This window comes from Somniosus microcephalus, chromosome 1, assembly GCF_052327205.1.
Source record: "Somniosus microcephalus isolate GS21.2 chromosome 1, FLI_Smic_1.0, whole genome shotgun sequence".
In the NCBI taxonomy this organism is placed as follows: Eukaryota; Metazoa; Chordata; class Chondrichthyes; order Squaliformes; family Somniosidae; genus Somniosus; species Somniosus microcephalus.
Window position 1 is genome coordinate 225,475,709 of NC_140987.1, and position 15,973 is coordinate 225,491,681.

At 51.0% G+C, this 15,973-nt stretch overlaps 1 protein-coding gene across 3 annotated transcripts in view; it reads right to left on the bottom strand.

The window, feature by feature from the left end:
* ugt2a5 (UDP glucuronosyltransferase 2 family, polypeptide A5) overlaps positions 1–15,973 on the bottom strand; it is a 138,250-nt gene that overhangs the window by 36,545 nt on the left and 85,732 nt on the right. The window contains exon 1 of one of the 3 annotated variants that reach the window (XM_085990907.1): positions 541–1,403. The exons of the other annotated variants lie outside the window; for them this stretch is intronic. Coding sequence (XP_085847033.1) covers positions 541–1,255 — 715 coding nt within the window. The 5' untranslated portion in view covers positions 1,256–1,403. Of the gene's footprint in view, positions 1–540; positions 1,404–15,973 lie in introns of those variants that run through there. 3 annotated transcript variants of the gene reach the window in all.

Below are 15,973 nucleotides of genomic sequence, written 5' to 3' on the forward strand. Positions count from 1 at the left end.
GAAGAATCTTTTTTTAAACTCCGCAGCTCCCATCGGAGTCACTCTGACTAGAGAAGGTAATTGATCCACTCTGGGATCAAGTAAGTTACACTAGTAAAGTTTTGGGGCCTTCAGTATGCTTCAAAGGGACTCCTCTGAGGTTTCCACTGAGGTCTTAAAGGGAGGAAAATCTTGGGGATGGCCGGGAACTTTCCCCCATAATGCACTATTGATAAGGGGCAGAAGATCCACCAGCACCCACTGACTGGAATTTTAAAGTTTGGTCGCAATATTGGTTAAATCCATGATGGTTGCAGCTCACAAATAGTGATTTTATTGGTTCAAAAGCGTTTTGGAACTTCCTGATAGAAAGGTGCTTGAACGCTTGTGGGTGTGTATGTTTTTCCCCTCCCTCGTCTATTTGTTCTGTCCCTTTCTAAATGTTCTTCATCGGTGCTGTCTTCCGGTTTTCACAGAGGGTCACAACGCAAACGCCATGTAATAAAGCGCAGTACAATTTCAACCCTTTTAGCTCCAGTAAAAGACACTGCCCAAACTCACCTAAAACTTCACTGTAGTACACGTCCCAATCACGCCAGAACCACTTGCTCATCAGGTCATACGTGAGCGAGTAAAGGATATTTTGAAATCTCTCGGCAAATGCCATTTTATCAGAAAACTCTGACATGGTAACAGGTACATAGGCAGGAGGAGCTGGGATTTGTCCACACAGCCTCTCCATTGCAGACCCGAGGGAGAATCTCAGAGTGAAGATGAAGGGAATTCCCAGCTTCACAGCCAGAAGATCACCACAAGGCTGTACAGGGTCAGACAGCAGAACTTTAAACTTGGAATCTTGCAGTTTTTGCATCAGTTTGTGGTTCTTTATTATTCCATCACAGATCTGTCTGTTCAGCTTTGTTACAGTTTCCACGATTGCTGAGATTTTTTTGTACCCGCCCCAGTAGGATAAATGAGGTTTCTCGTAGATCCAGAATTCCAGAAAGTTCTTCATATAATCTCTGTGTTTCTCACTGGTAAACGGTACTTGAAATACTTCAAATGTCATGGGTGAGGGCTCAGAATAGTTTAGGTAAAGTGTAGCTGTATGTACAGCCACAGTAACGTTATGACCCCTCTCGATCAGCTCCTCAATGACGGGTTTCAAATTAATCCAGTGACTGCCTTCTGCAGGCCAGATCAGCACATTCTCACTAGTAGCCCTCTGGAGAAAGAGAATCACTGAAAACAGATACCTGAGCTGCAGGATGTCCATCGGGAATGGCTCAGAGTCGTAGCTCTACACTGACACCAGGAAGCTGCTCCTGTCAGTGTGGATCAGAACGTATCAGATCCATTTACCTACAGGATATTGAGCCTTTTGTGGGATAAAGTTCACTTCCGCATAATAAAGTGAAAGGAAATGAAAAATCGTGGACTGGATTAAAAATATTGGGATTGGATCCAGGATTTTATTATTCACGACTTTGAAACAAGCAACCTGATAGCAAGCAAAATCTATATCATTAAAAGCCTGATGTCTAGTGTGAATTTGTAGGGTGTGGAAAAAGAAAAAAATAGGACTTAGAAATATATAAAGTAAGACTTGCATTTAAATAGTGCCTTTCACGACCTAAGGAGGACCCAAAGCAGGACTGTGGTAAGCTCCATGACATGGTGTACTTCGACTTCTAAAAGGCTTTTCATAAAGTTCCACATGAAAGACTATTAATTAAGCTCAAAGCTGTGGTGATTCAGTGTAAACCTTGGGAATAGGAAAGAAAAAGAAAGACTTGCATTTATATAGCACTTTCCATGACCTCAGGACATCCCAAAGCGCTTTACAACCAATTAAATAGTTTTGAAGTGCTCTTGTAATGTAGGAAACATGAGGAAAAGCAAGCTGCCACAAACAGTAATGGAGTAATTGACCAGATCATCGGTTTGAGATTTTGGTTGAAGGATAAATTTTGGTCAGCACCCTGGGAGAAACTTCTCTGCTCTTCTTCAAATAGTGCCATGGAATCTTTTACTCCCACCTGAGATGGCAGCCGGGGCTTCTGTTTAAAGCCTCATCTGAAAGACAGACCCTGTGACAATGCCGCACTCCCTCAGTACTGCACTGGTGTCAGCCTAGATTATGTGCTCAAGTCTCTGGAGTGGGGCTTGAACCTATGACCTTTGGACGAGGTGAGAGTGTAACCACACTGAGCCACGGCTGACACTTATCTGTAGGACAAAAAATTTGTGAATGTCCCATTGATGAAAAAAATACAATGAATAACAAACCATTACCTGTTAAGCAAACCAGAATGATTAGCTCAAAAGCCGTATTAATCAAAAATCAACCAATAAACAACTGGAAACCTCCATGAAAGCAACCAACAAATCGCTGACAATTTTTGTTCAAACTCCTTTGAGTGTTCACGTTGGTCTCCCGGACAACCCATTATAGACATCTAGAAAGAAATTAAACAACTTTGGGGAAAAAATGAACAAAACCTACTTATACGATGTTGCAAGTCACTCTAACAGCCCTTTCCCCATCTCTTGGGGGCTCAAGTTGACAATATAGAGGCATTTTTCCTGCAGCGTACACTGGGAGTTGTAGTCCTGTGACTAAGATGAATTCTGAATAAAGGGAATTTTAGTTTTTATCCTTAAAATGGACTCCACATTCCATAATGCTCATGCACTTATGCATGTTGAAGTCTTCATGCATGTGAGGCAACTCAATGGCAGTCTTGAGCTTTAGTACCAATAGGGTTAGCCCTGGGCTTTTGTCGCACTGGGAATGGGACCTGGGGTTCGGCAGAACTGCGGAGGGGTGAACCTGAGTTCTGACACTATTGGGGTGGAATATGAGGTTTGGCTCACTGGTAGGTTCCTGGTGTCTGTCAGCAGTGAGAAGAGGGTCAGGGCATTGATCTGATAGCTCTGGGTTAGGGATCTACTGTATGGCTTTCTAAGGGATCTATATAATCATTGAATTTGGTTTGTGATTGGTTCCTGGCTATGTATCTCTGTGTCTGTCTATCTCACTTTCTCTATCTCCACGTGTTTCTCTCCCTGTCTGTCTGTCTCTCTCTTTCTGTCTCACAGCTGTAAGATAATGTAAACATTCTAATTCCTAACAATCAACAAAACACAGGAGATAATTGGAACTTTCAAACACCTATTCCTTTTTATAATTGAACATAAGGACACAAATTACAATAAAGTAAGATACTCCATGTGTCGCTCTCTGTCGCTGTGTTGCTCTGTAAATATTCTAATTGCTATCAACACTACCCCAGTAATAATCAGAGATTGTCCTATTAACATAACACAAGTGATAATTAAAGACAATTTGTATGTTTTTTAAATATAAACTCAAATTAAGAGGCGAAGACATTGGCTCCAAATTTCTGTGGGCCTCTGATCCAGATGTAAGTCACAGGATTTGCCCACCGGGAACTTTCACTTCTGACCCCACCAGGCTAGCTTGGGTCAGGAACATATGAATTGCTATACGAAAAAAGGCCAAAGTTCATCTAGTTCACCTTCTACATCCTAGTAGTTGCATGTTACAACGATAATGGAGTTGTTGACTAATTATAGCAATCAATTCTATCAATTAGTCTACAACTGAGCCAGAAATGACAGAAGGAAAACCCCAATGGTAGTGAGCCTTGGGAACCATGGGGGAAATATTCGGTATCGACCATTTTTGGGTGCTAAGTTTAGCACCCGCCGCTAATTAGCGCTGGCGACCACAAAATTGAGTTTTAGCGCCCCAAGAGGGAAGTGGAGCACCAAATCAAGCGCTCCACTTCCTTCTTAGGGAGCTAACGTCGCAGAGCGGGGTGGGCGGAGACTTCAACAGCGGGTCAATTTCGGGTTTGGGGTGCTACCAGGGCGATGTGCATGGCATTGACAACACGATCTCGGGGCGAAGGAGATTGGGGCGCAACGCCGTAGTGCCACCGCAAAACTCCTGCCGAATATGGCGGGAGTCGATGTTAGCGCCAGGCAAAGTCGCAAAGCCATTTAGCAAACCCATTAGCGCAAAGGCACCCAATTTCACCCCCCGTAGGTCCAAAGTCACCTGTTCCTCCCAAGCATGCTACATTTACCACGTCATGTCTCAAATTACTCAGGGGAGGTTCCTTGATTTAAACAAAAATGGCACGTGCCTATGACATTATGGGTGCATCTTAGGCACCTACCACAAGAAGGGGCCGGGAAATGTGGCAGTGGCAAACTGCTTGGAACCTCAAAAGGTTCTGAAGAATCAAAAGCATAGTCACCATGTTATAAGGCGGCCAAAAAATCATGTCCAAAATCTTTGATCGTCCAAGTGCCAGGCCACATCCCAGAACTGGACTCACAGAAGGAACTAATCATGCTGACTAACAAGCCAGTATGCCTCTTCTCAACTGGAGTACCAGCTTGCCGGTGGATCTTCAGCTAAGGCCAAGGAAGCTCCCAGCTTCACACTCCTCTATCCCTGACCATGATCCCTCTAATATGGGTGGCCTTGTTTGGGGTGGGTAGAGGTTCTACCACAAGCAAGGCCCCACAGAATCTGGCAGTGAAAGACAAGACCTGGCCGTATCTGGGTCTCAGCTTATTTCCCTGGCTTTCCACTACATTCCTGCCTGACGTACAGTGGGAGTGCACTGGAAAGCCCATAAAATTCCAAAGCCACTCTCTCTCACAAAAGTCTGGCAAAACATATGGGGAAGTAAGGTTTTGTAGACAGGAAGTGCACTCAGAAATAAGACTTTTAGGCCTAGAAATTCGGTATAGCCGCGTTTGGGGCGCTAGTCCTGGCGATGCGCAAAGTTTAGCGCCAGGCGCAATTTAGCACCACCTAGCGCGATATTGGGTTGCAGCGCCCCTAAAGGTGATTGCGGTGCTAAATCAGGTGCTGCACGCTACTCTTAAGGCGCTAAACCGGCGGCGCAACCCAATTTCGCAGCGGCGGGGCGCAGCGAGGGTGCTGTCAATAATCACTTTCCCTGAGACACACTGGCGCTGGCCAGCTCTTAAAGGGGCAGGTCAATTGGCATCACCAGACACACTCACTGCCTTGTAGGCTTTCAAAGCGGTGGGAGCCTACCTGTGGCGCACCAGCCTAGCAAGACATGGAAAGGGTGAGGCAGAGGGCGGAACGCCTCACTGATGGGGCAGTGGATGCTTTGGTTGGCGCAGTGGAATCAAGGCCAAGGAAGATGGTCGGAATGTGATTTATGTTTTGGACAGTCTCCCGGGTGTGAGAGGCAGTTATGTGTCTGTGTATTCATTTTGCTTTCTGTTGCCATAGCTTTCTCATGTTTGAAGGAACCACATTTTGTGTAATGAAACACTTTCTTCATTTACAATGGCCATGCCTGCTATTTACATGCATCTTGCTCTTCACAGGCTTGGGGGTATCAGACCGGTTCCATTCCTGTTCTTGGAATGGCAGCAAGCATTCCGTGAGAGGGGCCTAGAAGCTACTTCTGATCAGCCTCTGACGCGCAGCCTGAGAAGAGCTGCTCGCGTAGAAGTTCAGGCCAGCAGGCATCTTCTCAGCCACCGACAGAGATGTCCTGCACCTTATCGGAGGCTGCAGATCTGGCTGAAGCAGCTGGCACCGCTCAGTCACCACCTCCTTTCTAAATCGCAGCCTTCTGACACACTGCTCCTCCGGCATGTTCATGTAGGAAAACTGCTGTCGGAAAACACTGCCAGCGTAAGGTCCGCTGTGGCGACGTCTGTTGGCCCTCCTCCATCTGGCCATGCCCGCCCCCCTCTCCCAGCGTCTCAGTGCCCTTTCCAGATGATTCAGCAGCAGGATGTTCCCCTCCAATGCAGCCCCCATAATAAGTGCCCACAGGAAGGTTCCCCGTTGTCAAGGCTCACCAACAGCAAGGTGATGGTCAGAAGGCTGAAGATCGTCTGCCTGCGCTGGCTCAGTGGTCAAATGGCTCTCAGTGTGCAGCTCAGCAACTCTTTGTAGCTCTCGAGGAAGTTGTACTCCAAAAATGGCTGCCGCTTTTAAACCACACCAGTCCCCTTTAAATAACGCTCCTCCAGCCCGAGAGCGACTTGGTAAGGTTCTAGGTAAGCTGTCACTATTAGCGCCAGGCGCTACGGAGGGGGGCGCCACTGAATTTCCGGTTCGGGGCGCCCAAAAGACGTTGCACACTCAAATGACGTCATAATCAGCCTGCGCCCATGAGCGGGCGCTAAGATTTAGTGCCGGCGCTAAATGCATGCTCAATATGGGGCGAGGCGCTAGGCGCCCTGCGCCCGCCCGGAAATTGGCTAGCGCCCCACTTCTCGTCCTCTTTAGGCGTTAATCGGTGGCGCTAACAACCGAATTTCTCCCCCTTAATTTGTTATAGATTATTTTCAGTGGAACGGACAACTGATTTTCTATTCACCTGAGTATAAGGTAGCTTTCAGCAGAGGCTCGTATGATGTAACAGGCACCAACTGCACTTACCCATGTCAACTGAGAGGGGAGCTGAAGAACAACAGCCGTGGTCTACCCTGAGGGAAAAGTAATGGTCGTACCTAGTCAGTTTCAAGTGGAAGGATCTTAAGCTGTATCTTCAACATCTCTTCTGCCATGGAAGGTTCATCAATTCTCAATATGTGACAGAGGGGAGCTCTACATTGACGCTGTTTGCTGGTATAGAGAGATGACGTATTCCCTGCAATCGTTGGTGAAAGTGGCTGGGTGTGTTCCAGAGAATGGTTAATTCCCTTTGAATGGTAAACTCCATGAGTCATCATGTGATTCATTCATCCTGAATCTGTCCTCTCTTCCTTAGACAATGTGCAGGACAAGCAACGGCAAGGCCAACTTTTGAGGATCCATAAGCCAGCTGAAGATTAGAGGAGTAAACTTTTGGCTTACTTAAACTAATGTTCTATGTCTGGAGTGGTCTGCAATGTATGTCAAAGAATGCAGGGTAATTTATTATGTCAAAGGGGCATAACATGGCTATGACAAGGGGGAATGCAATTGGACATCATGGCAGAACAAAGGCAAGGATTGTAGCTTCTAATCATCTTGTGACAAGGGACAATTAGAAACTGCAGAATACTGCTGAGGGGAGAAGGAAAATGTAACTATGTCACCAAGAGAGATTAAGGACCACCTCACTTAGTATCATGACAGTTGTGGGGTGTTTATTATTGCTGCAGTGTCTATACTGACTTAGCTTCTACAATTTGGGGGTTTTATGGAACAATCTACTCTCTCAATGGTTTAACTGCAGTGCCCCTAAGCAGACCTCCTTTCCTATGATACTTTTCTATATATTCTGCGCTCACAAGAGATTGACAGCCACCCCACTTCCCATAATCTGTTTACTGGTTTTAAAGTTGGATGCAAAATTGACTCAGTGGCAGGAAGCAAAGGGTAATGGTGTTTTTTGTGACTGGAAGGCTGTTTCCAATGGGGTTCCACAGGGCTCAGTACTAGGTCCCTTGCTTTTTGTGGTTTATATCAATGATTTAGACTTCAATGTAGGGGGCATGATTAAGAAGTTTGCAGATGATACAAAAATTGGCCATGTGGTTGATAGTGAGGAAGTCAGCTGTAGACTGCAGGAAGATATCAATGGACTGGTCAGGTGGGCAGAAAAGTGGTAAATGGAATTCAATCCAGAGAAGTGTGAGGTGGTACATTTGGGGAGGGCTAACAAGTCAAGGGAATACACAATAAATTGTAGAATACTGAGAAACGTAGAGGAACAAAGGGACCTTGGAGTGCATGTCCACCGATCCCTGAAGGTAGCAGTACAGGTAGATAAGGTGGTTAAGAAGGCATATGTGATACTTTCCTTTATTAGCCGAGACATAGAATATAAGAGCAGAGAGGTTATGCTAGAACTGTATAAAACACTAGTTAGGCCACAGCTAGAATACTGCGCGCAGTTCTGGTCACCACATTACAGGAAAGATGTGATTGCACTAGGGAGGGTACAGAGAAGATTTACAAGGATGTTGACAGGACTGGTGAATTTTAGCTATGAGAAATGATTGGATATGTTTTCCTTGGAACAGAGTAGGCTGAGGGGAGACTTGATTGAGGTGTATAAAATTATAAGGGGCCTAGATAGAGCGGATAGGAAGGACCTATTTCCCTTAGCAGTGAAGTCAATAACCAGGGGGGCATAGATTTAAAGTAATTGGTAGAAGGATTAGAGGGGAGTTAAGGAGAATTTTTTTCACCCAGATGGTGGGGGGAGGGGGTGGAGGGTCTGGAACTCACTGCCTGAAAGGGTGGTAGAGGCAGAAGCCCTAATCACATTTAAAAATTATTTGGATATGCACTTGTAGTGCTGTAACCTACAAGGCTACGGACCAAGAGTTGGAAAGTGAGATTAGGCTGATAAGCTATTTTTCGGTTGGTACAGACAGGATGGGTCGAATGGCCTCCTTCTGTGCCGTAAACTTTTATGTTTCTATGAAAGTAGTCTTGCACCACTGTTACCAAATTCTCCATGGAATGGCAGAGATTACCACATAAGCCAAAAGTTTCCTCGTGTAAGCAACTAATGTTAAACCAAAAGCAAAATACTGCGGATGCTGGAAATCTGTAATAAAAACAGAAAATGCTGGAAAGACTCAGCAGGTCAGGCAGCATCTGTAGAGAGAGGCATCTCCTCTGGACCCATCTCTTGTTTCTACACTTGTCCCTTTTGCCTTACACCATCATCGCTTTTGCCATTTCATCACTCCTATCTTCCACCCATTACAGATCTCGCCCTTTAGTTCCCTTCATTCCCCCTTTTCACTGGCCCGGTACTTGCTTAAAAGCTGTTCATCTCTAACATCTTCCAGTTCTGATGAAAGATCATTGACCTGAAACGTTATCTGTTTCTGTTTCCACGGATGCTGCCTGACTTGCTGAGTGTTTCCAGTTTCCATTTTTCTGTTCTTATTTAAACGGCTAATCTATATATATATAAACGGATGCTTCTTTCTGTCTGTCTGTCCTTCTGTCTGTCCTTCTGTCTGTCCTTCTGTCTGTCCTCACGTGTGCGTCTGTATGGTATGCGCTCGAATGTTATAGAGCGTACCTACGCGTGCGTTACGTCGAAAGAAAGCTTACCTTTCCAAAACGGTCTTAAGCGTATTTACGTTTCGGCCGGGCAAAAATCGCCCCCGCGGTATCCGAAAAACCTTCAACATTCCGCTCATTAGCATCTCATTATCTGCTCATTAGCAACAGAGTGACCTTGAGGTCGACCAATCGTACGCCGGGTTGCTGGCGCGTGCGGCCGGGCCCTCCTACGGTCGAGTGACGGGACGATTGACCAATCCTACGCTTTGGTGACCTGACGGTCGACCAATCGGTGCGTGTGTGGGCGGGCCTTATCGTTCTGAACCGAGGTGAGTCGCCGCCATCTTGCTTCCATTCTTTTTCCTGCTTTCTACGTCTTTCTTTTCAAATATACATTTCCAGCAAAATAAAATTGCTTTCATTACATTGTTTTAAAAAAAACTTCATTCATTTGTAAATATTTTCTCTAACCTGAAGATTCTTTTTCCTACCTTTCCCCGTTTTTGTTAGGCCTGAAAGCCTGGGGCTTTCTTGCCTAGCCAGGCCCGAGCTACGTAATTGTCCCACGGCTTCTGCAAAGCTCCCCCCCACCCCCGGTGTCATGTTACCTGGGGCAACGGCATCAGCCACGAGGGTCAGGGTGCGCGCGCAGCAGGAGCAGCTGAGACGCGGCGTTTCTCTCTGTTCCCCGCTCGACTCGGGCGGGGGGGGCGGGGCTCTCGGGAGTGCGGATCTCGGCCGGGGCTTGGTGAGCGGGAAGGGTTACCCCGGCAACCGGGCCCGCCGGCCGGGGCAACGGCGTCAGCCATGAGGGTCAGGGTGCGCGCGCAGCAGGAGCAGCTGAGACGCGGCGTTTCTCTCTGTTCCCCGCTCGGCTCGGGCGGGGGGGGCGGGGCTCTCGGGAGTGCGGATCTCGGCCGGGGCTTGGTGAGCGGGAAGGGTTACCCCGGCAACCGGGCCCGCCGGCCGTCTCACAGCCGCAATCGGCGGTCTTGAAGCCAGCTCGGGAGGGCGGGGCTCCGGATGGCGGGGGGCCGTGCTCGGAAGATCGGGCCTCCGAAGTTCGGTGCTTGGTGGGGGGGTTGGGGTGGGGTGGGGTGGGGTGGGGTGGTGTTCGGGTTGGGGGGTGGGCCAACCTCGGGAGTTCGGGGGGGTGAGCCTCGGGGGGGGCGGGGATCAGGGGGCTCGGGAGTTCGGGGGGGCGAGCCTCGGGGATCAGGGGACTCGGGGACTCTCCCCCTTCCCCTCCCCCCCTCTCTCCCTCCCCCCTCTCTCCCCCTCCCTCCCCTCCCCCCCTCCCCTTCCCCCCTCCCCTTCCCCCCTCCCCTCCCCCTCCCCTTCCCCCCCTCCCCTCCCCCTCCCTCTCCCCCTCCCCTTCCCCCTCCCTCTCCCCCTCCCCTTCCCCCTCCCTCTCCCCCTCCCCTTCCCCCCTCCCCCCTCCCCTTCCCCCTCCTCCCCTCCCCCCTCCCTCTCCCCCTCCCCTTCCCCCTCCCCTTCCCCCCTCCCCTTCTCCCCCCTCCTCTTCCCCCCTCCCCTTCCCCCCTCCCCTCCCCCCTCCTCTTCCCCCCTCCCCTTCCCCCCTCCCCTCCCCCCTCCCCTTCCCCCCTCCCCTCCCTCCCCTTCCCCCCTCCCGCCCCTTCCCCCCTCTTTTCCCCCCCTCCCCTTCCCCCTCTCTTTCCCCCCCCTTCCCCCCCTCTTCCCCCCAGTCGCTCTCTCTCTTCCCCCCAGTCGCTCTCTCTCTCTCTTCCAACAACAACATGCCCTTGAAAAAGCCTCGGCACCACCGGGCACTCCAGCTAGTCTATATATATAAAGCGGTTCTTCTGTCTGTCTGTCTGTCATGCCGTCTGTCTGTATTGAATAAACTTGAAAGTTATAGAGCGTACCTACACGTGCGTTATGTCGAAAGAAAGCTGACGATTCCAGAACCGTCCTAAGCGTATTTACGTTTCGGCCAGACAAAAATTGCGCCCGCGGTATCCAAAAAACGTTCAACATTCCGCTCATTATCCGCTCATTAGCATCGAGTGACGTCGAGGTCGACCAATCGTACGGCAGCTTCCTAGCGCGTGCGGCCGGGCCCTCCTACGGTCGAGTGACGGGACGATTGACCAATCCTACGCTTCGGTGACCTGACGGTCCACTAATCGGTGCGTGTGTGGGCGGGCCTTATCGTTCTGAACTGAGGTGAGTCGCCGCCATCTTGATTCCAAACTTTTCCTTTCTTTTTCCCGCTTTCTGTGTCTTTAAAAAAAAAGTTCCTTTTAAAACAGAAATTCTTTTAAAAAAAAGTTAATTACTTTCAGAAATTGTTTTTAAAAAATTTAATTACTTTCTAAATCTTTCATCTAATCTCATTAATTTTCCTACCTTTCCCCGTTTTTGCACGTAGGCCTCTAAGACTGGGCGTCTGTTGCTAGCCATGCTGGACCCTAGGCAATTGTTTGTGGCAAGCTCCTCCCACCCCTCACCCCCCCCGCTTCGGTCTCCCCCATCACGTGATGGTTGACCAATCCTATGGCGTGTGTGGGCGGGGCCTGATGCTTAATAAGACAGAATAAATAAAAGTTACTTCAGTCTTTGCGAGCACTGGACTGACTGCAGCAACTATTGCAACGTAAGTGAAGAGATAGAGAATAAATAATTCAGTTTTTATATCTTCTAACTTTATATCTTCTTTCCTTAAAAAACTTTTCGATTTTCAAAAGGCGAATGTTTTTTAAGGAAAGAAGATATACAAAAGCCGAAAGTTTTTAAGGAAAGAACATATAAAGTTAGAAGATATACAAAAGCCGAAATTTTTTAAGGAAAGAACATATAAAGTTAGAAGATTTCTGATTTTGTACTTTGCAGCTACTTTTTTAAAAGTAACGAAATTTTGCAGTTTTTATTAAGAAATTTTTTTTTTCCGTGCTTCCAACCGACATGAGAAAATGGCCGCCAGCTTCTTCAAGCACCTTCAAGGCTGGCCGCACCCGCCCTGAAGGCTGGCAGACAGCTTTTTTATCTTTCTGCCCCCGCCCCCTATCCCCTCTCCTCAGTCCCGCACCCCCCCCCCTCTCAAGGGTTAACCCGGCAACCGGCTCTGGAGATCGGGAGCCGAGGAGGGTTACCCCGGCAACTGGGCCCGGCCATCTTTCATCCTGGCAGCAGTTCAATGCAGCGACACCACAGCGCCATATTTGATCCTGGCAGTACGACAATTTCCTCGTGACGCCAGCTTTGATCATGTCAGAACTTCAATGTGGGCCTGAACAGCGCCATCTTTAGTCTGGGCTGCCCGGTTTCTTCCTCCTTCCCTCTTGTGATGAAATATGCCATTCATCAGGCACTGTATTCCCTGTGTTTAGTTTAGTTTCAGTTTCATTTCCTTACCTGTATTGTATTGTGTGTAGGGCTCCGCCCATACCTGGCCCCTACTTAAGCAAGCCCCAGCGTGTCTCACAGCAGTACAGCAGATCTCTGGATGAGAGACACTTCTCCAATGTGTATTACTTTCTGAGTTAATAAAAGCCTTGCTTTGCTCCGTTAACGTCGAGTCTCGGATTCATTGAGGCACATCACCTCTCTCCTTCCCCCTCCCTCCCTCCCTCTCCCTTCCCCCCTCTCCCTCCCCTCCTCTCTCCCTGCCCCCTCTCTCCCTTCCCCCACTCTCTCCCTCCCTCCCCCCCACTCTCTCCCTCCCTCCCCCCACTCTCTCCCTCCCTCCCACCCACTCTCTCCCTCCCTCCCCCCCTCTCTCTCCCTCCCTCCCACCCACTCTCTCCCTCCCTCCCTCCCCCCACTCCCTCCCTCCCCCCACTCTCTCACTCCCTCCCCCCCTCTCTCCCTCCCTCCCCCCCTCTCTCCTCCCTCCCCCACTCTCTCCCTCCCTCCCCCCACTCCCTCCTCCCCCCCACTCTCTCCCTCCCCCCCACTCTCTCACTCCCTCCCTCCCCCACACTCTCCCTCCCTCCACCCCACTCTCTCCCTCCCTCCCCCTCTCTCTCCCTCCCTCCCATCCACTCTCTCCCTCCCTCCCTCCCCCCACTCCCTCCCTCCCCCCCACTCTCTCCCTCCCTCCCCCACTCTCTCCTCCCTCCCCCCTCTCTCCCTCCCTCCCCCATTCTCTCCCTCCCTCCCCCCTCTCCCTCCCTCCTCCCCTCCCACTCTCTCCCCTCTCTCTCTCTCCCCCCTCCCTCTCCCCTCCTTCCCTCTCTCTCCCCCCCTCTCTCCCCCCTCTCCCCCCTCCCGCTCTCCCCCCTCCCTCTCTCTCTCCCCCCCTCTCTCCCCCCTCCCTCTCTCTCTCCCCCCTCCCCCCTCCCTCTCTCTCCCCTCCCTCTCTCTCCCCCCTCCCTCTCCCCTCCTTCCCTCTCTCTCCCCCCTCTCTCCCCCCTCTCCTCCCCCTCTCTCCCCCCTCTCTCCCCCCCTCTCTCCCCCCTCCCTCTCTCTCCCCTGCTCCCTCTCTCTCCCCCTCCCTCTCTCCCCTCCCTCCCTCTCTCCCCTCCCTCCCTCTCTCCCCCTCCCTTCCCTCTCTCTCCCCCCCTCCCCCTCACCCCCTCTCCCTCTTCCCTGCCCCCCTCCCCCTCCCTCCCCTCCTCCCCCATCCTCCTCCCCCCTCCTCCTCCCCCCCTCTCCCTCCTCCTTCCCCCCTCCTCCTCCTCCCCCTCCTCCCCCCCCCTCTCCCTCCTCCTCCCCCCCTCCCTCTCCCTCCTCCTCCTCCTCCTCCCCCTCTCCCTCCTCCTCCCCTCCCTCCTCCTCCCCCCTCCCTCCTCCTCCCCCTCCCTCCTCCTCCCCCCTCCCTCTCTCCCCCTCCCTCCTCTCCCCCCTTCCTCTCTCCCCCTCCCTCCTCCTCCCCTCCCCTCCTCCCCCCATCTCCTCCCCTCCCCTCCTCCCCTCCCTCCCTGCTCCCCCCTCCTCTTCCCCCCCTTCCCCCCAGTCGCTCTCTCTCTTCCCCCCAGTCGCTCTCTCTCTCCCCCCGCCCCCCCCCAGTCGCTCTCTCTCTCTCCCTCCCCCCCACCCCCATCGCTCTCTCTCTCTTCCAACAACAACATGCCCTCGAAAAAGCCTCGGCACCGCCGGGCACTCCAGCTAGTATATTATATAATAATTAAACAGTAAATTGAAGCACAATAATTTGACAAACACTAAGGCCTAGAAATTCAGTGGGCTGCGCCACCCGTTAGCGCCTTAAGAGGGTGCTAAGTGGGTCGGAAGCCACTGGCCACGCCTCCCGCTAAATTCAGCGGAATGCTAATGGCGGCGCTAGTGCTGTGCTGCCACCGATGATGTCATCGGTGTGCGCAGCGCCCGCTAACGCCCCGATCGCGATATTTAGATGCGCCCCCTGCTTTAACGCCGGACGCTATTTGCGACCGGTTCAGGCGCTAATTAAAGGAGAGGTGCGGGGCGGCCATTTTTTTTTGCTGGCCGCCTGCCAGCACCTCTCTGCGCTGCCGTCCCTGGCCTCCTGAGCCCCGCCCCCCCCCTGCACCGCGGAGTGCTGACTGCGTTCCCAAGAGCCCGGCACTTCTCCTCGGTGCCGGGCTCTTTTGCCGGCCACTCGCCGATCCTCAATCGCGCTGCACACGGCCCCTCCCCTTTAAGAAGGGGAGGAAGGCCTGCAGTACCGCAGCGCGCCATGCCGCAGTGTGTGGCACTGCGGCACGTCGCGCAGCGATATTCAGCTGCAGCGCCCCAAGAGGGATGCGGGGCGCCTCCATAGTGCCACGCTTCCCTCTGGGGTGTGCAAACTGAATTTCCGGCGGGCGGCCGCGACAGCTTCCGGGGCGCTACTTTTTAGCGTCCTGGCGAGTTTGGCGCCCCAAACGGGGCTATAGTGAATTTCTAGACCTAAAACTACAATGGGTCTAATTGTGCTGGTTAGTTATATAAGTAAACCAGTAAACTGGCATAACCTGGGTGGGCAGGGGAGGAAAACTGGGTTAGAAGCCACTTGTGGGATTTACATTGGAAGTGACATTGGACATACAATATGCCCAACCAAATATGAGTAGATGTATTATAATATGATGTAAATCATGGGGTAACGTCATACAATGCACTCCCTGTCACAGCAATTTGGAGCACTGTATGCAGAGGTCCTGGGTACAATTCTGCTGTCCAGCATTGCTAAGCTGAGTGTTTCAAATTTAAAGGGGCCACTTTGGCTGAGGCAATCAAGCACAGAATAAGCCACACTACAATGAGGCAAGTCACCACAGCAAATTCCCTTCCCCACCACCCCACTAATGCAGGTGCCACAGTGGTCCTGGACCCCACCCTATCTACTTAAATTACTCTGACCTGGGAAATGGGCTGAGGCCAAGGGTGCCAGCAAGGTGCGGGTGGCAAGTCCTGTTCCACCAAAGATCTGCTCCCATTACAACAGAAAAGCAAAGCTGGGCCCAAATACATACATATACGTGTGTATAAACACATATATTCACACACACATATAAATATATCTATAATATAAACGGATACTTCTGTCTGTCTGTCTGTCTGTCTATCTGTCTGTCTGTCTGTCCTCACGTGTGCGTCTGTCCGGCTATGTGCTCGAAAGTTATAGAGCGTACCTACGTGTGCGTTACGTCGAAAGAAAGCTTACCGTTCCGAAACGGTCGTAAGCGTATTTACGTTTCAGCCGGACAAAAACCGCGCCCGCGGTATCCGAAATAACCATTCAACATTCCGCTCATTAGCATCTCATTATCCGCTCATTAGCGATAGCGTGACCTCGAGGTCGACCAATCGTACGCCGGGTTGCTGGCACGTGCGGCCGGGCCCTCCTACGGTCGAGTGACGGGACGATTGACCAATCCTACGCTTCGGTCACCTGACAGTCAACTAATCGGTGCGTGTGTGGGCAGGCCTTATCGTTCTGAACCGAGGTGAGTCGCCGCCATCTTGATTCCAAACTTTTCCTTTCTTTTTCCCGCTTTCTGCGTGTTTCTTTTCAAATCT